Source organism: Osmerus mordax, chromosome 27, assembly GCF_038355195.1.
Source record: "Osmerus mordax isolate fOsmMor3 chromosome 27, fOsmMor3.pri, whole genome shotgun sequence".
Taxonomy (NCBI): domain Eukaryota; kingdom Metazoa; phylum Chordata; class Actinopteri; order Osmeriformes; family Osmeridae; genus Osmerus; species Osmerus mordax.
The window spans coordinates 2,689,074-2,712,472 of NC_090076.1; the positions used below are offsets into that span (position 1 = coordinate 2,689,074).

Consider the following 23,399-nt stretch of genomic DNA (forward strand, 5'->3'; position numbering starts at 1 on the left):
TGTGGAGGGTCTGAGACAGCCCGACGGATAAAAGAAAATGCTTCACTTTGTTTTTGTATGCAGTAAAGTTGTCGCAATATGACGGTGGGTCACAATGACTGATGGGTCAGAATGACCCGAAGAGAACACAAGGGTTAAGAGCATTGAGCTCTAAGTTGTTCTGGCTGCACCAGGTCACCAGGTTGGCCGCTTCCCACCTATAATCAGACTCGTCTCCACCAGAGATGAGCCCAATAAGGGTGGTGTCGTCCGCAAACTTCAGGAGTTTGACGGACGGATGACTGGAGGTGCAACTGTTGGTGTACAGGGAGAAGAGCAGAGGAGAAAGGACGCAGCCCTGAGGTGATCCGGTGCTGATGGACCAGGAGTCAGAGACTTGTGTTCCCAGCTTAACGCACTGCTTCCTGTCAGACAGGAAGTCTGTGATCCACCTGCAAGTGGAATCAGGCACGTTCAGCTGGGAGACCTTGTCCTGAAGCAGGGCGGGGATGATGGTATTGAAGGCAGAGCTGAAGTCCACAAACAGGATCCTGGCATAGGATGCTGGGGAGTCCAGGTGCTGTAGGGTGAAGTGGAGGGCCATGTTAACTGCATCTTCCACAGACCTGTTGGCTCTGTAGGCAAACTGCAGGGGGTCCAGTAGAGGGTCAGTGATGGATTTAAGGTGTGCCAGCACCAGGCGCTCGAAAGACTTCATTACCACAGAGGTCAGGGCGACGGGTCTGTAGTCATTATGTCCTGTTGGCCTTGGCTTTTTGGGTACAGGGATGATGGTGGAGGACTTGAGACAGGCTGGCACATGGCATGTCTCAAGGGAGGTGTTAAAGATGTAGTTAAACACCGGAGACAGCTGGTCAGCGCAGTGCTTGAGGGTGGCTGGAGAGACAGAGTCCGGCCCAGCTGCTTTGCGGGGATTCTGCCTCTTGAAAAGTCTGTTGCATTTGTCTGTGCAAACTTTAATGGCGAATAAATCCCATTCTGATTTAGCGCACTCCTGTGAAGGTGGGCCACCCGAAGGACAGAATTTGAGGTAAATATGTTTTAATACAAACTTTAGCTCTGCTATCTATGTATTTGTATGTTTATCCAACGTGAAATAGCCATATCGAAAATAAATGTATATTAATTTCTAGCCAATTTGAGTTGGCACTGGTTTTCTAATTCGGCTAAATTGAGACGTCGTACTGGTACAGTACTGTATCGTCTTAATTTGTACAGTACAGTACTGTAGCTAACAATATAGCTAGTGATAGCACTAGCTAGCTCTAAATCGGATGCCTACACACTAGTGGTGTCGTCTCTTTAAGGATACAGAAAATACAAAACAGCTGAAGCTACTTTTGGACAGGTGAAGGCTACAGCTCTAGCTAGTCAAGTAGCTCTAGAGTAGCAAGCTACTTTTGGACAGGTGAAGGCTACAGCTCTAGCTAGTCAAGTAGCTCTAGAGTAGCAAGCTACTTTTGGACAGTTAGACTAGAGCTACAATGAACCAAGACGTTTGGCAAGAAAAGTAGCTATCATAATGACAGTTGGCTGTCATTGCCACTTAGCGTCATTGTTGTCCTGGTTACGGACTCAGACGCACATGATCTCTAGTTACTCTTGCCACGTCGGACAAGCTCTAAATCGGATGCTTACACACTAGTGGTGTCGTCTCTTTAAGGATACAGAAAATACAAAACAGCTGAAGCTACTTTTGGACAGGTGAAGGCCACAGCTCTAGCTAGTCAAGTAGCGTTAGCTCTACTGTAGAGTAGCAAGCTACTTTTGGACAGTTAGCTCTAGACTACAGCTACAATAAACCAAGACGTTTTGCAAGAAAAGTATCATAATGACATGCTACGTTGCTACGTCGGACAAATGTTCACGATGAGTAGATGAAGGAAAGTTGATTAGCACTAGCTAGATGGTTGTAAATATCTGGATACTGAAGGTCAGGGAAGCTTTCCGTTTCACTTGTTACGGTCCTAAAAATAACTCCAGGAGCATATGGATACAATACACTTCCACTTAATGTTCTTTGCATTTGATCTGCTGTCTAACTGTAGCTAATTCATGTTGCAGGTGTTGATTCCGGACGTACTGGTGGAGGACGAGGAGGAAGAGGAGGGAGAGGATGAGGTGAGGTTGACACAATTAAAATATAAGAAAATTAATTCAGGCTTTTAAAATGCATTTGAATAAAGTGTTTGTTTATACTGTAAATCTTGTTTTTTCTTCTATAAGCATACACATAATAAGTTACAATACTTAGCAGCAGCCTGTTATACAAGTTGATTTTTTTAAATAAAGAAGTTAAATCACATTGTTGAGTTTAAGTGAACGCATTCAGTTTAGTTTTGCACTATAGGCTAATATGCATTGTATACTATGTATACAAAACATATCCATTATATGCATAAATGAGACTATAAATTAAGGTTCAGAAATTGATTCTGCATTTGGTATGCGAAAGTTATCAGGACGTCGCAAGGGAACGTCCCCATGACGTCGCAGAAAAACGTCCCCTGAACGTCCCCTAAATGTTATGAGGACGTTACATGGACGTCCCGGGGACGTTTGTCTGCGATGTCCCCGGGACCTTCAGGGGACCCTACAAAAAGACGTCATGGGGAGGTTCCCTTGCGACGTCCTGATAACATTCGGGGACGTTCAGGGGACGTCCTGGGGACGTCATTTTGTTAGCTGGGAGACTGAGGGGCAGGTTTGCTAAGGAAAAATTGTAATATTCTGTGTTGACTTTTCTTTGGAAATGAAACTCTTAAGAGTCGCTTACCTTTTGGTCACATTTAACAATTTTGTATTACAAAAATTACTGGAGCACAAATTTGCATTGTGTGTCATACAGCTTTGGTGTGCTATACAAAGAATGTTTGCTTAATCATGTTACACATCACACCTTGATTGCTTTTGTACATGTTTATAGTAAAGAATGAAAGACTAAATTATATTCCAAATCCAGTCTTTTATTTATTAAAGCTATGTTTCTGCATATGAGAACATTGATGACCAATGACATGCTGGGGCTGAGCTGCACATGAATTACATGCATTGTCTACATTTATAGGCTACGTGCTGGGTGCAACATTTAATATTGTGTGTGATTGAAATTCATGTAGACTATGGCTATATGTATGCCATGTATACATTGCAAAAGTGTCAGAACTGAGAGCAGTCCAGTGTGATCTCTCCATCTCTGGATAAACCACTATATTGCACTCGAGATCCGTTGTCCTGCGACCAAAGAGCGACTTAACCGCAACTTAACCCATGGTGCCAAAATTAATGTATCCAGCCGACCAAGGTACGACGTCACGGCAACGTTGTCCACGGGACCAAAAAATAACGTAACCAGCCGACCAAGGTACGACGTCGCGGCAACGTTGTCCACGGGTCTAAAAATAAGGTAACCAGCCGACCAAGGTACAACGTCGCGGCAACGTTGTCCAGGGGACCAACTGGCAACATTCCCTTTATAACGTTGCTACGACGTTGCCACGACGTTGCCAGAAAGTAACGTCGCGGGTTACCAACTAAGCACTTACTGGCAACGTTGCCGCAACGTCATGTGTTAGCTGGGATGATCTGGAGGAACGTTTGGTTAATTTAATTAACCAAGTTAGCTAAAGAACTGATAGGGTATGTTAAAGAGCTGTTTAAAGAACATTGTTCAATATGACGAGCAAAATTACCAGGTTATTGTTGATCGTTGGTTTCCCGAATCAACTCGCTAATGAGCCAAAGTATTGAATCAACCACTTCAGATTATATTCAAGCAGTCGCCCTCTGCTCCAGTGAATGCTCGATCGTCGCCATGATCTCTAACCTGTTAGCATGACAAAATATATTAGTGATAGGCTAACAAATGTTCAGAATAAAAAATGTGCTCGTTCAACCAGGCCATATAACAACCGCATTCAGTAACGCAATATTCAAAGAGTTAGGTAGCTCTAGTTTAGCAGTTATCAGCGTTAATGAATTTGCTCATGGGTGTTTAAAACAATCAGCGGACGTCATCTACCACGTGATGGTTATCGATTATGTCCCAGCTCAACACGCTTTTCCAAAACTGCGTTTCACTTTTGGATCACATGCAAACTTCAATCCCATAGACAAATCTGATGAACGCAGCTAAGATTGAAGGGAGGATATTGTGGACGATTGTTGGTACTCATAATAATACAAATTGAAATAGGAGTTTCCGGACGGTAGGAATCATGCCGTAAGTGGTCTACCGATTTCTTAAATATGATGTGTGCATTTCCTATTCATTTGTCATTGTTGCTGCAATTGTAAAGACCTTGTATGCTTTTGCCAGAAGGCAGACACCATTGGTTGTGTGCCCACTCTCAAAGTCTGCGAGTAAATATACATTTTAGTTGGTCCCCTTTCCTATTGCAAAAATCTGCATGGGTCAATCGGCACCACAGAAGTCACATATAATGTGAAAACAACTGTTTAGCCCCGTTGAAATGTTACTGGTTGTCTCAGTTTTTTTCCATTCTGTGTGTCTGCGTGGGCAAATATAATCTATATTAATGGGAACTGGCTGATGCATGCTGCGCATGTTTCCGCATAGGGGACTCCTAAATGTCATAATACTGCAGTGGGCATGTCCTGCACATTCTAAACAGGAAGGGCGTAGAAATAACGTTCCTGAAGAGCTGTATGCTGCATTGTCGAGGAGTGTTTGCTTTAAAGATAAACATGGACAGGGACCAGGGACATTGTCTATAAAAAAAAAAAACTTTAATATTTGCTAGTAGGCTGGATTGTGATTACAGTCTCTTTAGTTATTGAGTGTGCACAGTTTTGTATAGAATACTGTCAGCAGCAGGCAGTGAGTGATCATGTATTGTAGAGATTAAAGTTGTAGGGAAATTGCAGGCCTGGACAAAAATGCAGCCTACTGGTCACATATACTACTATGTGAAATGTAGTTTTTAGGACTTAAAATTTAGGAGGACTGTAAAGTCATTTGAGTGATTCAGTAATTATTCTGTTTTTGTGTAGTTTGAGACAGCAATCCTTATGAAAGAATAAGCATTTCATTGTCAAGGATGCAGAACTTAATTTTAGATTGTTCGAACCATATCTTCAAGAATGACAAATAGTTGCTTTTGAGTATTTGAGTTGCTGCAGTTAACTTGGGACACATTTTTACTTAACACGTCAAAGGTATTCTTAACATTAACACTATACGTAACATTATAGTCTAGATGGGCGTAGATAAACATAGAAGAATCATAAATATAAAAAGTAGAAAAACGTACAACAGTCAATCATTCTAAACACTACTGTACAATGTAAAATATAAAACAAGATTTTTGTGCAATGTACAATCAGTGACAGATGGACTTTATAAATGTGTTAGGGAGTACTCAGCCTTGTTGATGAGGCCAGCTGAGGATGGAAAGAAACTGTTCTAGGAGGTTTTGGTCCTGATGGACCGCAGCCTCCTGCTGGAGGGGAGTGGCTGAAACAGTGTGTGTCCAGGGTGGGAGGGGTCGGCCACAATCTTTCTTGCTTGCCTCAGGGACCTAGAGGTGTGCAGGTCCTCGAGAGATGGTAGATTGCAGCCGATCACCTTCTTGGCAGCATGGATGGTACCCTGCTGTCTGCCCTTGGCAGTGGCAGCCGTGTACCAGATGAGGGAGGAGATGAGGATGGACTCAATGATGGCTGTGTAGAAGTGCACCATCATTGTCTTTGGCAGGTTGAACTTCTTCAGCTGCCGCAGGAAAACAGCTGCCAAGTCTCCAGAGAGGTGTTAAAGTTGTTGGTGAACACCGGAGACAGCTGGTCTGCACAGTGCTTAAGGGTGGCTGGAGAAACAGTCTGGCCCGGCTGCTTTGCGGGGGTTCTGCCTCTTGAACAGTCTGTGAACTTCTCCCTTCTGAATGGAAAGAGTTGTCTTTGGTAGGGGTGGATGGGGCCTCTGGGGTGGGCAGGTGTGGGTCAGGACCAGGGCCGGCTCTAACCCTTTGGTTGCCCTAGGCAAGATTGAGTTTTGCACACACACACACACACACACCACTTAACATCACAGACATATTAACTTAACTGCTTTACTTTGCATAGCAGTTTTTTCACCCACTTATTCTACTATTCTACATTGCAGTTCAACAATAAATGGTGCATGGACAACCAACACCAGAATAGTTTCAGAACATTTTCTTTTTTATTATTTTTAAATAATTAATTACACTCAAAGTTAGGATTAAATTAACTACAAACTCCATAAACTGTGCAAAACCATAAACTGTGCAAAACACTCAAGAGTGTCCTTACAGGTGCTTAAGATTAAGCACCTGTCCTCTACACCCTAACTGTACCCTCTACAAACAAAAGTGCTTTTATGGGTACATGTACACAGTAAAAACAAGAGTGCTAATTCAACACCTACAGAGTTAAATTTAACTTGTTTCATTTAATATTTGGCCCCACTCGAAAATAGTGTTAAATTTACTCTTTGGTCAGTGTTAATTTTTCAGAGTTAATTCTACAAAAAATTGTGTTAGAATTTACACTGAAATGTGTACACATTTTTAACACTGTGGTTTAATCACACTCCTCTGAGTAATATATTGACACTTTTCAGAGTGGATATATATACATTTTTACATTTACATTTAGTCATTTAGCAGACGCTCTTATCCAGAGCGACTTACAGTAAGTACAGGGACATTCCCCCTGAGGCAAGTAGGGTGAAGTGCCTTGCCCAAGGACACAACGTCAGTCGGCATGACCGGGAATCAAACTGGCAACCTTCGGATTACTAGCCCGATTCCCTCACCACTCAGCCACCTGACCCCCCACAAGGAAAGTGTTAAAATTAACACTGAAATGTGTACAAAATATTGATTTGTATGATTTTCTTGTATATATACATAGCGTTATTTTAAAACTCAATGGCATGACAGTGTTATTGAATTACTGTAATGTAATGAAGGTAAAAAGCAAACAGATAACCATACCAGTATTTATTGTAACTGTATAGGCTATTTTGACATCAATGAACATCAGAAATCACATGCTCACCAGAGAAAGCAATATGGAACCACAAATAGAGCTGTGTCGTTTGTTCCATATGACATTTGTATGTCAAAGGGCCTATGATAAAGCAAGTTTTCAACATAAAAGTAAAGAAAACCATGTTTTGACCTGGTCACTTCATATGCATGAAAATGTTCCTGAAAAGCTACAGTAGCTAAAGGCAGAGTGAGCAATAACAATCTTTAAGCATTATCACAACAGATTCAATAAAAAAAAACTGAGGTATTTCAGATTCTATTTTTCCACAGATAACCAGATGTGGGCGATAAACATACCCGTGATATTTAGCCCAATGCACTTTAAGAACCTGAGTGCTACTGGGCACCTGCATTGCCATAGCAATTTCACAACCTCCTTTTACCATGTTTAAAGACACCATTTTCCCTGGACCTATGTCTAAGCAATTAAAAGTTGCTGAAGACTGCCAATGGTGTGCCATATAATTGTGATGTTTTTTTGCCAATGTTTTAGTAAAATTTTTAAACGATTGAATTTGTTTTTTGAAAAGATTATGCTTGCCTTCATACCGCATACACCAACTATGAAGTACAGGTCCAATTTTTTGTATGCAGCGGGGATAATGGATAAGAAAATGGTGCTTTGGTAAAAGTTTCTTCTGACGAAACAACAGTTTGAACAGTTTATGGTGTTCCACAATCAAATGTTTTAAGTAAACGCATAAACCTTGAGATAACATGGGAGAGAATATAATGTCTACTATTTGAAGTAACAAAAGCAGTAGTTCCCAGTGTTGGTCAGTAGAAGTTACCAAATCTCCAAAGATAAGAGCAACATTCTTCAGAAGGCACCATGACTGAACTGCATTCAGTCCCACATCATTTGATCCTTCACATAAATTCACAGCCACTGGTTTATTGTTTCTCTCCATGAATCCATAATCAAAACTTTGTATTCTTAAATGCAATTCTCCTAATGTTAAATGCTTTTCCTTCAAATACAAAAATAACAACTTCAATTCGTACTGGGCCACCCCTTCTAACACATCATGCATCACATCAACTGAAAAGTTCTCTGTTGTGTGAAAATACTTTAAGGAGTTCAATAAACATGGTCTTTTCACACCAAAAACATAAAGAAGAGATGGATTCCTGGTAATTTCTTGACAGTGAGCAGTATAGTTTTCTTTGGTACGCAACACTATCTTGGAACAATCTTCAGAGAATTCTGTCTGAAAGTCATCTTTTTCTGCTAAACAAAACCTACAACAGTACCTTGCGTTAAAAGATTCCACCAGACCAAACAAACCATGTAAACCCAGATTATCGCCAGTAACCTGTACTACACTGCCACGTACACGACCACAGTATAAAGGAATATCAATCCCATCACTCTCCAAAACTTTAATATCTCGAACAATAGGAGCAAGAATTTCACTAAAACTATACCGTTTCAGATCTTGAACATGAAACAAGGCACACAGGTGGATATTAGCCAAACAAGAATTCCATTTTGGAGAGAAGTTCCTTAAAGTAAAATATATACCACCCAATTTATGAATACCTCGCTTGGAGGCCAGAGGGTTTGCAACCTCAAAATCATCATAAAACATCTGGATCTGCACAGTGTGCCTTTCTGTGGAGAACAGTGGGTGGTTCTTAACAAATGAACCGTCACAAATATCTCCAAGTCTTGAGTTGTCAGTTCCTGAGCTTTGCAACATTTCTGCAACATGTTGACTTTTAAAAATTGACTGCAATGTTTGTTTGTCTTGTGTCAAATCTGGAGCCAATAACACATTCAACAGGTTCTACCGTTTCCCACTTGTCTGACAAATATTTTGATCGCTTGTATTCTGAATTTAGAACTGTAAAAGGATTCTCTAATTCCTCAAACATGCCTCAAACATTTTGCACATTTCAGTTTGTCTTTCATCAGAAAATACATGCTTAATGACAGCTTCTTTAGCATGCTGATGGATATCTTGGACAATCTCTTCCATAGAAATCACAACAGAATTGACAACACTTTGACTTACACCTGCTACCTTTAGATCAGCAATTACAGATGCAGAACTATTTACAATGCCTGGCGAAAATACCTCTGACACAGACTCTACATTTTCAGTCGACACTTATATTTGTAATGCCACAATATTAGTGGCATTACAAGTGTCAACGGTACTTTGGTGTTGTGAAGAATCTTCTGCAGAATCAAATGAATTGCATACATGACACTCTGGTTTAAGATGCTTTCTTAAACCAGAAAAGCTACCAAAAGAACGTGAACATCCCACTTGACCACATTTCAGATTTAGTGTCCTCCCTGTACATAGTCCATGGATTACCTTAAGGTGCTGGATGAGACTGTTTGGACCTCTATGGCATATTTTGCAAAGAAAACACCTCATGGTTTTATCTTAGTAGTCTTGCTCTTAACTCAGCAACTCTGGGGGTCTCCTTTGTGTTCCCCATGTCAATGTTGTAGATGGTTGTTTGCAAAAAAGTGAAAAAGTTGTTCAGGCAAGGACTGTATGACGTACCAAAGACGAAATGGGCCATAAAGAGTTACATTTATTCATTTAGCAGACGCTTTTATCCAAAGCGACTTCCAAGAGAGAGCATTACAAAGTGCATAGGTCACTGATCATAACAACAAGATAGCCAAAAAACATCGCGAGTAGCCAAAACATGAAGCACACATTGTGAACAACCAAAGTAAGTGCCAAAGGGAAGAACCATAAGAGCATGTAGTTAAAAAAGTTACAATTAAACAACATGAACCGCTATAAGTGCAAGTGTACCTGTGGAAAAAAGCAAGCAACAGTAATAAAAACTATATATCACAGCGAGAACAAAAATTTAAAACAGTTACCACTAATCACAAGAGCAACAAGTCTCTAAGCAAGAGTCATTGTGATCCTTGAGGAAACTAACATCGGGTCAAGCGAACCATCCCGGACCTCCCGGAACAAGTGCGTCTTGAGCCTTTTCTTGAAGGTGGAGAGACAGTCAGTATCTCTGATGGAGGTGGGGAGTTGATTCCACCACTGGGGGGCCAGACAGGAGAAGAGCTTGTGTTGGGACCGGGCGGTCTTGAGCGGTGGGACCACCAGGCGGTTGTCTGAAGAAGACCGTAGGTGATGGGTGGGGGTGTAAGGCTGCAGGAGAGACTTGATGTAGACGGGTGCAGTCCCGTTCACTGCTCGGAAGGTCAATACCAGGGTCTTGAATCTGATACGGGCCATGATAGGTAGCCAGTGGAGAGAGATGAGGAGCGGGGTAACATGGGAGCGTCTGGGTAGATTGTAGACCAGGCGGGCCGCTGCATTCTGAATCCTCTGAAGAGGGCGGGTTGCACATGCTGGGAGACCAGCGAGCAGCGAGTTGCAATAGTCCAACTTGGAGAGGACGAGTGCTTGGACTAGCAGCTGGGTGGAGTGCTCAGACAGGTATCTCCTGATCTTCCGGATGTTGTAGAGGGTGAATCTACACGACCGGGAGACCGCAGCAATGTGGGCCGTGAGGGAGAGCTCGTCGTCCATGGTAACCCCAAGGTTCCTGGCAGAGGATGAAGGGGTCACCGTCGCAGATCCCAGGGTGATTGAGAGATCGTGGGAGATGGAGGGTTTAGCCGGGATGATGAGAAGTTCTGTTTTGGCGAGGTTCAGCTGGAGGTGGTGCTCGGTCATCCAGGCGGAGATGTCTGTGAGGCAGGCCTCAATCCTAGCTGAGATCCCCGGATCGGTCTGGGGGAACGACAGGTACAGCTGCGTGTCGTCAGCGTAGCAGTGGTAGGAGAAGCCATGGGAGGTGATGATTGGTCCAAGTGAGGTGGTGTACAGAGAGAAGAGGAGGGGTCCAAGGACGGAGCCCTGTGGGACACCAGTGGAGAGCTGGCGAGGTCCTGACAGTTTGCCTCCCCAGGAAACCTGGTAGGATCTTCCCGACAGGTAGGATGAGATCCACTGGAGTGCAGTGCCAGTGATGCCCATCTCAGAAAGTCTGGCGAGCAGGATCTGGTGGTTAACCGTATCAAACGCTGCAGAAAGGTCCAGCAGAATGATGACGGATGACCTGGAAGCCGCTCTGGCAGACTGGAGTGCAGTGGTGACTGAAAGGAGGGCAGTCTCTGTGGAGTGGCCAGTCTTGAAGCCCGATTGGTTGGGGTCAAGCAGGTTGTTCTGAGAGAGAAAGTTAGACAGTTGGTTAGATACAGCACGTTCAATTGTTTTTGAAAGGAAGGGTAACAGTGATACCGGTCTGTAGTTCTGGAGGACGGCAGGGTTAAGGGAGGTTTTTTTGAGTAGAGGGGTAACTCTAGCCTGTTTGAAGGCAGAGGGGAAGGTGCCAGAGGTAAGAGAGGAGTTTAGGACATGGAGAAGAAAAGTTATGATGGAGGGGGAGATGGTTTGAAAGAGAGGGGAGGGGATAGGATCAAGGGGACAGGAGGTGGGGCGATGAGAGAGAATGAGGTCAGAGATCTCTGCCTCAGACAGGGGAGAAAAAGAGTTTAGACATTTAGTTGGGTCAGTCATGGAGGGTGAGAGGGTAGGAAAGGTGGGTTTAGGGAACCGACTGCTAATGTCGGCGACTTTTTTCTCAAAGAAGGAGGAGAAGTCGTCTGCTGTCAGGGTGGAGGGAGGGGGTGGGGGAGGTGGGTTAAGAAGGGTGGAGAAGGTAGAAAAAAGTTTGTGGGGGTTTGAAGCGGAGTTAATTTTGTTCAGAAAGTAGAGGGTTTTAGCACCAGTTATGTGAGAAGAGAAGGATTTGAGGAGGGAGTGATACTTATCAAGGTCCAGACCGCCTTTGGACTTGCGCCATCTCCTCTCAGCTGCCCGAAGGGTGGGCCGTTCTTCACAAATAACATCCGTAAGCCACGGGCAGGAGGGAGAAGATCGTGCAGGCCTGGTTGACGGGACAGAGAGTCAAGTGATGCAGTTAAAGTGGTTAACAAGGTGTCTGTGGCAGTGTTAGTGGGGTGGGACGAGAACTCGTCAATGGGGGGGAGGGAGGATGTTACAATAGAGGAGAAATGGGAGGGGGATAGGGAGCGGAGGTTGCGCCGGAAAGTTACAAGGGGAGGGGAGGTAGAAGGAGTTGGAGGGAGAGAGATAGAGAATTGGATAAAGTAGTGATCAGAAATATGCAGTGGGGTTACAGAGGTTAAGTCAGTGATACAGTTACGTGTCAGGATGAGGTCTAGCTGTTTGCCTGCCTTGTGGGTCGCCGGTGTGCTCAGCAGCGTCAGGTCAAAGGAGGTCAGGAGAGACAAGAAGTCAACGACCTGCGTTCCTTGGAGGTGGATGTTGAAGTCCCCAAGGACTATCAGGGGGGTTCCATCATCCGGGAGGACGCTGAGGAGCATGTCCAGCTCCTCCACAAAGTCGGCTAGCGGGCCTGGTGGGCGATAAAGAACAATTAAGCATGCTTTGATAGGATCAGTTAGCATCACATAATGGTGTTCAAATGATTTGGCAATAACAGGGAGTGGTGTGGATGTGTATTTAATATGTGGTGAAAGAAGCAACCCTGTCCCACCACCCCGCCCGGTTGAGCGGGGTGAGTGAGTGAAGGAGTGGTTGACGGAGAGAGCAGCTGGAGTTGCAGTGTTCTCAGGGCGGATCCATGTCTCTGTCAGCGCAAGGGCATGAAGAGAAGCCTGAGATGCAAACGCTGGGATGAAGTCTGCCTTGTTCACAGCAGACTGGCAGTTCCAGAGCCCTATAGAAAGAGAGAGGGCAGGTGAAGAAGATCTGGATAGGTAGTGAAGGTTAGAAGTTGACCGTATATACTTTGTGATATATCTATGTCTACGAGTAGTGTAATGAACGGGAATGCTGAAGAAACACATGCTAGCTATGAATATGTTCTAGGTGGATTAGAATACAAATAGGGTGATACTTATCAGAAGAGGTGATCCACCTCGTCGGCCATCCTCGGCAGACTCCCGCAGGTAGACTCCTTGTCTTTGTTCGACCGAGTCTTCGTGCACCGAGGCTGCCAGACTAGGCTGCCTCTGCAGTGCTACTCGCCTAAATATGCTAAAGGCGCAGCTGACAATGACCCTAATTATGTAAACAAAGCCAGGGTCTCACTCGGCGGCAAGTACCCTGAAACTCGATCTCTAGCTAGCTACCTATTGACCAATTTAGCTGCTATACCCTTACCCTCTGTCCTATAGGCAAAGTTTTAGCAAAACACAAATGAATGAAACAAACTCTGGTTAGTCAAAGGCTCCCACTGAACCTGTCGCTTTGCATGGTAGCGCATGCTTGTCGACCACAATGAAGTAGGAGTGGATGCAGCTCCTTGTAGATCCAAGGGCAAGAAGGTAGGGCTGACTGCTTTGGGTGATGCCATCTAGATGCTGCTGCACCCTGGTTCCAACCTAGAGGAGATACTAAATAGAAGTATTTAGTAACTATACATCAGATCTCATAGTGATTATGAGGTTGAGATGATTTTCACACAATATTTCAATGTACCTTTTGAAATCTGATGAGCTTATCTGCTGCTTGAGATGCAGACATCTTTCCTGGCCTCTTTCGCCCTTGTGCAGCTGGTGGTAGCAAATGTAGCAGCAGCAGGATGGCAGATATGTCACAGTCCCAGCCTATTGATCAGTAAACCAGTGTTAAGTTCACATAATACCACAATTATATTCAATTGAGGATTCGCACCATTACAAAATGCTTTTAGTGCATAGATTAACACAGTAATGTCAAGATCAAACAGTAATCATACCATTCTCAGTCTCCACAGCTGACTCAGCATTGCGCATCAAATCCAAGAGTTCTGTGGTGGGTACGAGTCCCTGGCTTTCCTTCATCACCTTTTCTTTGAAAGTGGTTGGCCACTTCTCCAGGAATTTGTTGGCTGTGGCCTCACCAAACACATGTCTGAAGTCTTGTTCAATCTGCAATGCAACAAACATAGACTTGAAAAAGAAAAAAAACACCACCATTCTCCTGAGTGATATCTAAGGCATTATTTGGTATTTTGGTGATATAGTGAATAAAAAAGTCATACCAGTCCTGCTGTGTCCAAAAACCGCGGGAAGACCAAAAATACATCTGCTGACTTGTCTGCATTATTGACCATTGCTTGGCGATACACAAAAGTAGTTTTCATCTTCTCACGGATTGTGTCTTCATCAGCAGAGTATCTCAAAACAGCAATGGCTGCTTCCACCTCTTCGTCAGTTGGTACTTGGTCCCTGGTGATAGGTTGTCTACCATGGCCTGGCCCACCAGCTAAAGACAAACGACAAATTGACAGCCTCCTTCACAACACAATTCACAGCACAAACTCAGTTAAATGTAACTGAACTTACTTTTGGGGGATTTGCTTTCTGAGGCCCCTTTTTCTTCAGCGATTTTTCTTTGTATGGTCTTCAAACGCCATGCCAGGTATCCAGACCCACTCTCTGGATCGTAGTAATGTTCCTATGTAATTAGATATGAACATAAATTAACACAAACATTTAAAATTATGAATACGGGCATAATGTTGCAATTACACCTTTACTTACATATCCATGTTGTGAATATGGGTCTTCCAGATAAGGAAAGAATGCAACAATCCCCTGTGCATACATCACCCTGACACTTTTTGGGGGGGAAGTCCTAGGGAAGGTATTTGAAATTCAATGAAACCATCAAAGTCAACTGGCATCACACAACATATAAGAAAAATAATAACTACACAGTAATTACACAAATCATATGTCTAATGCTTACCCATGTGTTTCTGTCATCTCAGCAGCAAGTATGTTAATCATTTGTCTTCTGGTGGCATCTGTGAGACTTTTGGTCTTATCATACTCGTGGATAATACGTTCACCACCGGGTTTTGATGTTAGGATTTTTTAAATCAACTTTAAGTTAAAATAAAAATAAAACATTTATTTTAAATGTGAAAATATATATTTTTATATAATGCACTCAAGAACACCAAATGAAAAAACATTCAGACTTAAAAGTAATTTCTACTACCTACCCCTTTTGCCTCACAGTTTACTCTGCATGGTCTTTTAGGTTGGCTTCCTTCAACAGTGGCTGCTTCTTCATTAGGGTCAAACACAGAGAGGTTTAGAATTACCGTGTCATCAGATCTTACAGAGGTTGATGATGGAGAGGCACCTGTGCATTATGAAATTGTACAAAATAAAAAGATTATATCACACAGCACTATTATATTCATGATACATTTTTTTTAAATGTTAAAATGCATTAACCACAAGTTCAATGCATGTGTATAAAATCTGGATTTGGTTTTGTGTTATACTAATATATTATACTAACCCAACTTTTAAGCTTAATAGTTAAAAGTTAATGATTACCAAGTTATTTTATGCCTAGAGTGACCCGAAAGGTTCCAGGTGACTCCTTTGCGATTTCTTGAAAAACCTCTGAGTCGACTTCTGTGTCAGACTGGTCATACACCTTGATTTCAGCCTGACATTCTTCGGGTATGCTGAATTTTGTGAACACTGGTAACAAAAATTATGTTTTCTGGTCATTGAATGAAGCATGTATACTGTATATCAATTAGGATTGCACCATTAAACACATTTTGATAGCAGAGTATATCCTTCCCAAGACAATAAAAGGTCAACAATTATTTCAGGTAAAAAATACAAAATAAATTGCTCATTCAAATGTTTTTGATTTTATTTGACTATCTTTTGAAGATGTAAATTTAATCGTAAAAACATTGTTGATTCAATTAGTTTGAAAGTCATGGTAAATCAAACTTTGCAATAGGAATGAATAGTTCTTGAAATAATGTACACACCTTCTTGCAAGAAAGCATCAAATGTCAGCTCTGACAGCTTGACATACTTTTGCTCTACACCAAACTGAACTCACAGCAACATTTTGCATCTGTTAAAAAACTTCCAAAATAATCATTAACCAGTAATGCACTGCACAGTAGAGACATCACAGTAGACAGACTAAAGCTGGACTCTAGAATAGGTTACATTAAATGAATGTGAAGGTAAAATTATCTGGAGTCACAAATTCTAAATATGTCAACATTGAAGGTCAATAAGCTAACTCTATGATAAAGTCAAATGTAATGTTGGGAGCTAGCCCAACATTACAAGCTAGCCCTTGTGTTATCTTCGGGTCATTCTGACACATCAGTCATTGTGACCCACCGTCGTATTGCGAGAAATTTACCTCATACAAAAACAAAGTGAAGCATTTTCTTTATTATAAATTAATTATTTATATTTGTTTTTGTATTGGGTAAAATTGGGTAAACACAACGATGGTTCGTTATGAACCTTTGGGTCATGTGACCCGAAGGCAGCAGGAGGGCTAGCCAACTTGGTTGCCAAGTTAAGAATAGCTCAAGTTGCTCATTTTGGCCGCGTGTCATGACTCATTAGCTTCACAGCAACGTGAAGATTAGCTTCACAGCAACGTGAAGTAGCTAGTAGGTCAACACATTCTAACTTCAACTTCTAGCATTGAAGGTTGCCAACTAGCTCACTACTCGCGCAATCCACCATCCGAGGCTGTGTGCAGAGTCCTTTGAAGACATGTGCAGGCAAAAACATAAAAACTAGTTAACTTACCTATTATTTACTGAGGTAGCGTTACTGTATTCGCAATACTAACTGGCACGCTGCCTGCAGCTATTATTGCTAGCTAATACAGTACAGGTACTGTACCTCACAGATCTCTGAAGAATAATTAAGTTAGCTACAACAGTACTAGCTAGAGCTAGGTTTAACGTTTCAGCATTTGCCTGACTGCGGGCAGTTGTGACAACTAATTTGTGTCCCGTCTAATTTATGATAACGTTACCTAATTTAGCTTATGTTACTAGCTCAGAACGTTTGCTCAGTTATAGGCTAAGACTCGAGCAGAGCTACAGTACAGTATACTAGTACTTCAGTTAGCATAAATACTATTAAAAACGTACGGTACTTTGCAAAATGTACTATTTATTTACGACACTATAACATTACTTACCGACAAAGTATGTGCTCCTCAGTCCGAAGCCGTTTTCAAAATGACGAAATTGCAACTGTCCTCGCGGTTAAACCTCAGCAGTGGCGCGAAATTAACACTCTGAAGAGTAGATTATTTCACTGCAGGTCTGCAGAATTTAACACTGCCTTTTAACGACACCATTAGAGCGCCGTTACTCTCCACATTGTTGAAAATACTCTCTATGGGTTTTAATAAGTTAACTCTGGAATATTAACACCCCATGTTTTACTGTGTACCACTACAACATTAAAAGATTGAAGTTCTTAGTAGTTATATCCCCATCTCAAATAATAGAAGATTAACAGTTGTTTCTGGCATTTCTATTCACCTTCAAAATTGACACAGCATTAACATTTGACTCTGGACTTCCTACTGGCAAATTCGTTGATGTTATCATCAAATGATATTTTACTTGAGACCTCTTGGTTGATGCTCATCAGCGCAAGCCCGTTGAGGCGTTCCTGACACATCGTTGACCTCAGGTAGGTCTTAAGTAATTTCATAACTACCATACGTTAATATTCAGATACTGGTCTTTTGACATTTACATCCATGTAGGTTGTCAGTGAAGTTACGTTTGCTAGTAACAGCCTAAGTAGCAAATTAGCAAAGTAACAGTCGCTAGCTAGCTATAGCTAGCCTAAGTGACAGCAATGAAACGTCCAATATTGAGTGATTCATAATACTACATTTATTTCGTTTAACACCTTAATGGCTGAGATGAGAAGACTTACCTCTATACTTGGCTTTCTTTTCCTCTTCTTCCTTTTCGTCCCTGTGCTCCAGGAGCCGAGTGCACCAGCTGGGCGTAAAAAAGTTGGTCTTAACTCCTACGTCGGTCTTAGTTACGTCCGACTTTGTGATTTGAATTTACACCGAGTGCACCAAGCTTGACAGGCCACTGTCGTAGCTACGCCTGGTTTTAAGATGCGCGTCCTTGTGAAAATGCGAAAGCGTCGATCGTTGCCAAGCAACACATTTAAGAGCCTATCCAAAGTGCACTTAGCTAGCCTATCACCCTTCAAAACAAGCCATGGATTTAAAAAAGAAAGAAAAGGAAAATACATTTTACTGATAGAGAAATTAGAAAACTTCTAGAGTTGTTTACTCAGAATAGAAGCGTGCTCACGGGGAAATGTAATAATATCAACACGAACAAACAGAAAGCTTGGAAATCGATCACCAATAAAATTAACAGTGGATTTGTGCGATCACGGACAACTTTTTCTCGCCTTAATGTCCTTTCCATATGTTGCCTATAAACAAGACGCGCTGCATGTGCGATCAAACTGTTGTACATTATAATTACCATGGATATTAGTCCGATTTTCCAACTTACGCCTGCTTCCCACTAGGCGTAAAATGTACACCCAGGTGCAGCACATAAAGGGCTTAAATCTAACTGGTGCACTAGTCGTAACTTTAAATTAGTCGTAACTTTAAGTTCTACGTCGGACGTAGCAACGTGCAAAGTTGCACCCAGGCGTACGCCCAGCTGGTGCACTCGGCCCCAGATGGTTTATTAGACTACTTCATTTTTGCGAATGTCACGTAACCTAGCTGACACGCTCAGCCTGCCGTGGCGGCAGTGTGCAGGAGCCCTCACGCAACTAACGTAACACCCCCCCCAAATACGAAATTATCGACAATAAACTTAAATTCAATCTAAAAATCAGGTTGACAAGTAAACGTGTGGCTGAAGGGGCGCCCTAGCATGATCATGATTAATAAACATGTTTTAATGTGCTTGTTATTCTAACTATGATTAATGGGAAGTAGGTCTAAGGGCGAAAGGAGGCGCCCCCAACCCATTTGGCGCCCCAAAGCAGTCGCCTAGTTTGCCTATAGCAATCGCCGGCCCTGGTCAGGACAGTCCAATTGTCTGTCAAAGCAACAGCAGAACTGGTTCAGGTTGTTGGCCAGGTGAGAGTTGTTAATGGAGTGGAGGCTCTGATATGGCAATGAAAAACAATGAAATTTAAAAAAGATGGCAATAAATCTATTTATTTATTTAATTCTGACTAACTCGGCGTTCCATACCAAACAAGATACTCCTCCTATTTCGCAAATTAAGATCTCCATTTCACAATCAGTAAAGTTTCTTTATCACAGTTTTTTTTGTTGCCGTAGCCATTTCTTGAAAAGAATCATTCATTGTTCAACAGGTTAATTGAGAAGTTTATTGAGAAACCTGACAAAATATGGGCGTTTCAACAACCATGTCAGGTAAAATATGGGAGTTGACGGGGTGTGGACAACAAGCTCGTTCACGTGCGCACAATCAAAAGTTAAGTGGAATCCATGATGACAAATGTGTGATATTGGTCACCTACGCAGTGTTCAGAAATGTTGGGTACAGAGTTTTCCTGTTTTCTCCGTATGCATACTTTTACAAATGAATTTACAGAGTTTGATAAATTTGTCCCCTGATTCCCAACCTATCTTCAGCTTCGGTGACCAACTTCACGTCCGTTTCCCTTGTTAGATTAAACATGTCTCCAGAATGTCCACTATCTCCACTAAGGTCAGAGGTGACATCTGCTGGCTAACTGGCTAAAAATGAATGTCCTGGAAACAGGGGTTTTCCCTTGGTCAAAAAGGGTCTTCGGTCCTCAAAAAAAAATCTTTTTTATTATACAAACTAAGCTAAGGGGAGGCAGTCAGTTGCAGAGGTCACATCCAGCTTGTGAACATTTCACCCTCCACTTTTTGTTGACCCCCTGGTAGAGTACCACAATTACCGCCAACTGATGAAGTCAGGATTCCGCAGGTTGATAATTGGGTGCTTGCTTAGAAGCAAGCTATTGTTTGCGCACATCACAGTTGCGTCTTGATCAGACAAGAAGACACACTCGATCTTTCTATCAACGCGATTACTATTGATCAAAACAGAACGAGAGTTCGGCTGTACTTGAAAAATACTATTAAACGTATTCGCGGACATGCACTGCATGAGTGATTAATTGCGATGACGGCTCCAATATAGCTAGCACATAGAACTTTATATATATTTTCTATGTATTTCAATGTATTTATTCCTATTCCTATTTATTGCATTTTCCTTTTATTTTCTTCGTGCCTACACTATATATTAGCATTCCAGGTTAAGAATACCAATGGAGGCTGCGTTGGAAATCGTTAATCAAACTTTTGTCAGCATTTTGAGTGGAAATTTCATTTGCATTTGTACAGGTGTGTTCATGCACGTCGGACTGGCCCTCGCAGTGGAACGACAGTTTACTGACCGCTCTGTCCATTTGCGCACCTCACAGTTGCGTATTGATCAGACAAGAAGACACGCTTATCAACTCGATTACTATTGATCAAAACAGAACGAGGGTTCGGCTGTAGCCTACTTGAAACATACTATTGAGAACATATTCGCTGACATGCATTGCACACGTGATGAACACAGCTTTTTTTTCTTTTCATCGCGGATGCCTTAGGCGCTCGGGATTTGTCATAGGCGCTCGGCTTAGGCGTGCACCTAAATTTTCTCTATGCAGGAAAAACCCTGCAGAAACAAACGTTTATTGGCAAGAAGCTGCCTTTTGTAATATATAGCTTTCTTCGACAAATATAATTTAAACTGTACTTATAGAGAATACAACAAGATCTGTAAAGCAATACCGATACCATTATTACAGTTAGTTCAAAGCACATTGTTCTATGTAAGAATAAGACCCTTACCAACTTTACCAAATGGTTTTATGAATGATTGTACTTTATTTGAAAGTAAAAGTAATAATACATATATTAGAGATGCTTTGAAATCTAAATATTCTTTTGATAACAGAGGATTGTGTGTACAGGTTCCGAATATGCACTGTAAAAAGAGAACTGTTGGACCAACTTAATTTATATTTAGTCATTTAGCAGACGCCACTTACAGTAAGTAATTGAATTACTTCAATTGGTAACACAAAAATGAATTAAGTTTTTTGAAATAAAGTTAACAAGTTAAATTAACACAATTGCTTTAAGTCACATGTACTTAATAATTTGATTGATTTTTAATCAACGGTTTACATTAAACCAACTTAAAATAGAGGCAAGTCAACTTAAAGCCAACTCAATTATTTGCTTTACCTAAATGTAAAATGCTGTTCATTTACAACCCAATAAAATGGTTTCAGGAAAAGTAATTTTTGCAGTAATCTCAGTGTGAAATTTTAGTTTGTTAAAGATAATTAAATTACTGTCTGACCAATTCAAGTTTTAAATTGGCTGGGAAAAAAGCAGTTGCAAATCTGATGTTTTTTATACCTTATTACATACATGTAAAAAAGCTTGACGTCAATGTCACCAACACAGCTTTTGATCCAACACATAACCATTTTTTGGGGGCATTTATTGTAGAATCATTGATATTGACAAACCAATGTCCATAAGTTTCAAAACCCCAGGAAAAAAACGGGGAAAGTTTCAACAGTTGAGTGATGATACTTAAAAAAAAATTCTAGCAGTCATATATATTAAATATAAATGTACAAACTTGTAGTAGACAGTGGAGGAAATTATCCTTTTCCTGTGTTTTCCTGTGTACTTTGGTTATTCATTAATCAATATACCTTTACCTAATCAATATAACTAGTCATTTTATACTAGTTAGTATGTTCTCATGCAAATTTGCTATTGATAAAACTAGATTGTGTCCATGTGTCAGGTTGAATAGATGTTCGGGGTCAGAAGAAAGTACAGGGTAAACGTGCCTTGTGATAACTGTGAGGAGAGCTCCACCTATGATCTCTCTGATGACTCTCACCCACTTGAGTGGTCATGGGAGCTGTGAATTGAATAGACATGTGGTTGCTTGAGCAGACTAATTCACAGGGACCAGGGACGTTTACCCTGTACTTTCTTCTGACCCCGAACATCTATTCAACCCGACACAAACGCAATCTAGTCTTATCAATAGCAAACTGGCATGAGAACATAATAACTAGTATCCAATGACTAGTTATATTGATCAGGGAAAGTTATATTGATTAATGAATAACGTAAGTACACAGGAAAACCTAATTTCATCCACTGTCTACTACAAGTTTGTACAGTTAATGAATGTAACACATGAAAACAACATATTAACACCAGTGAGCTCTAAGCTCTGTTTTTTGTGAGAAATCAAAACTGAAATGGAGCCCGTCTGCACAAATAGTACACATTTGGAGAAAACAATAACAAACTCCTGCTCCTACAAACACCTGTTACCAAAAAAAGTAAAAGCATGAAACAATTTAGCATGTTATTGTGAGCTTTGGAGTCTGCCAAACAGATTTTGGACTTTGGGGGACATCTTGTGCTGCTCAAGCTTCAAGATGATTTTCTGGAGCACTTCAAAAGTGAAACGAAGGGGTTTTGGATACGCTAGGTTGAGTGCATAGATAAAACCTAGAAGCAGGGCACAAGCTGAGGCAACGGAATTAAGTTCATTCAACACTGGCACGCCCTCAATGACGATTCCAATGTCTTCAGGTGGCTCCTGCAGTCCTTCCCCATCCTTCCGAATGACAAACACTGCCATGGTGAGCTGCTCCAGCTCCCTCGGAGCATCATCCGCTCTAGAGGCCTACAGACATTTACTGTACCAGAGTGTTTTCTGTATTTATGACTTTTGAAGTTCCCATAGATGTTGGTTTTATAGTCACAGTTACTGTCTCCTTGTTTTTAAGATGCTGAAAGATGTTTTGAAAATATTCCCATTCTGTGGAGAGTTGATTATTACCACAAATATGGCATCTAAACGTGGATATAGGTTTGGCAACTGTTCGTTGGGCAGGGTGATTTCTTGATAAATGGCTCAGTAGGGCATTCCAGGTGTTGAATCTACAAGCACAATTCAAATAAGTGCAAGGATATGAATGGCCCCTTCCGTAATACATAGTTTAGTTTATAGTGCTTGAGCAGTTCCGATCTTCTTGTAAGCTTCTTCCCACAGTCCTTACATTTCCACATTGAGCGCAACACTGGAAAAGCAAAGAGATGGACTTTACTGGGCAAAATCTAAATTTGGGAAAAACAAGGAGCCAATTGATTTAAAACACAAAAGTCCCACTTGTCCAATTTAGTCAGCCCTCTCTGAATAGACGTTAAGGGATCACTTTTTTGTAAGTCAAAATATTGTACAGTGATATACTTCAGAACAGTCATGTAGGCTACCTGCAGCCTTTCCATTGCACTGTAGCACTCTATTCAAGGGGTATAACTTACCTTAGGTAGTCCAATGAGTCCAGGCTTGAAGTACCCACCGTCAGTCAGGGAAAAAACACCTGAGAAGAATATTAACATTAAGGAGGAGATTACATTTCTATTCAGTGTTAACCTTGATTTGTTTACACGTGGCTGTCACAGCTCATTACCCCACCTGCTTAACTGT

General features: G+C 41.6%; 1 protein-coding gene across 4 annotated transcripts in view; it reads left to right on the forward strand.

Annotated features, from left to right (window-relative positions):
* The first annotated feature begins 4,089 nt into the window (after positions 1-4,089).
* The window catches only part of palm1a (paralemmin 1a), a 111,860-nt gene continuing 92,550 nt past the window's right edge, over positions 4,090-23,399 (forward strand). For 3 of the 4 annotated variants that reach the window (XM_067230824.1, XM_067230825.1, XM_067230827.1), the window contains exon 1: positions 4,090-4,222. In XM_067230824.1, coding sequence (XP_067086925.1) covers positions 4,218-4,222 — 5 coding nt within the window. In that variant the 5' untranslated portion in view covers positions 4,090-4,217. Of the gene's footprint in view, positions 4,223-17,415; positions 17,506-23,399 lie in introns of those variants that run through there. The other variant, XM_067230826.1, reaches the window with a different exon arrangement.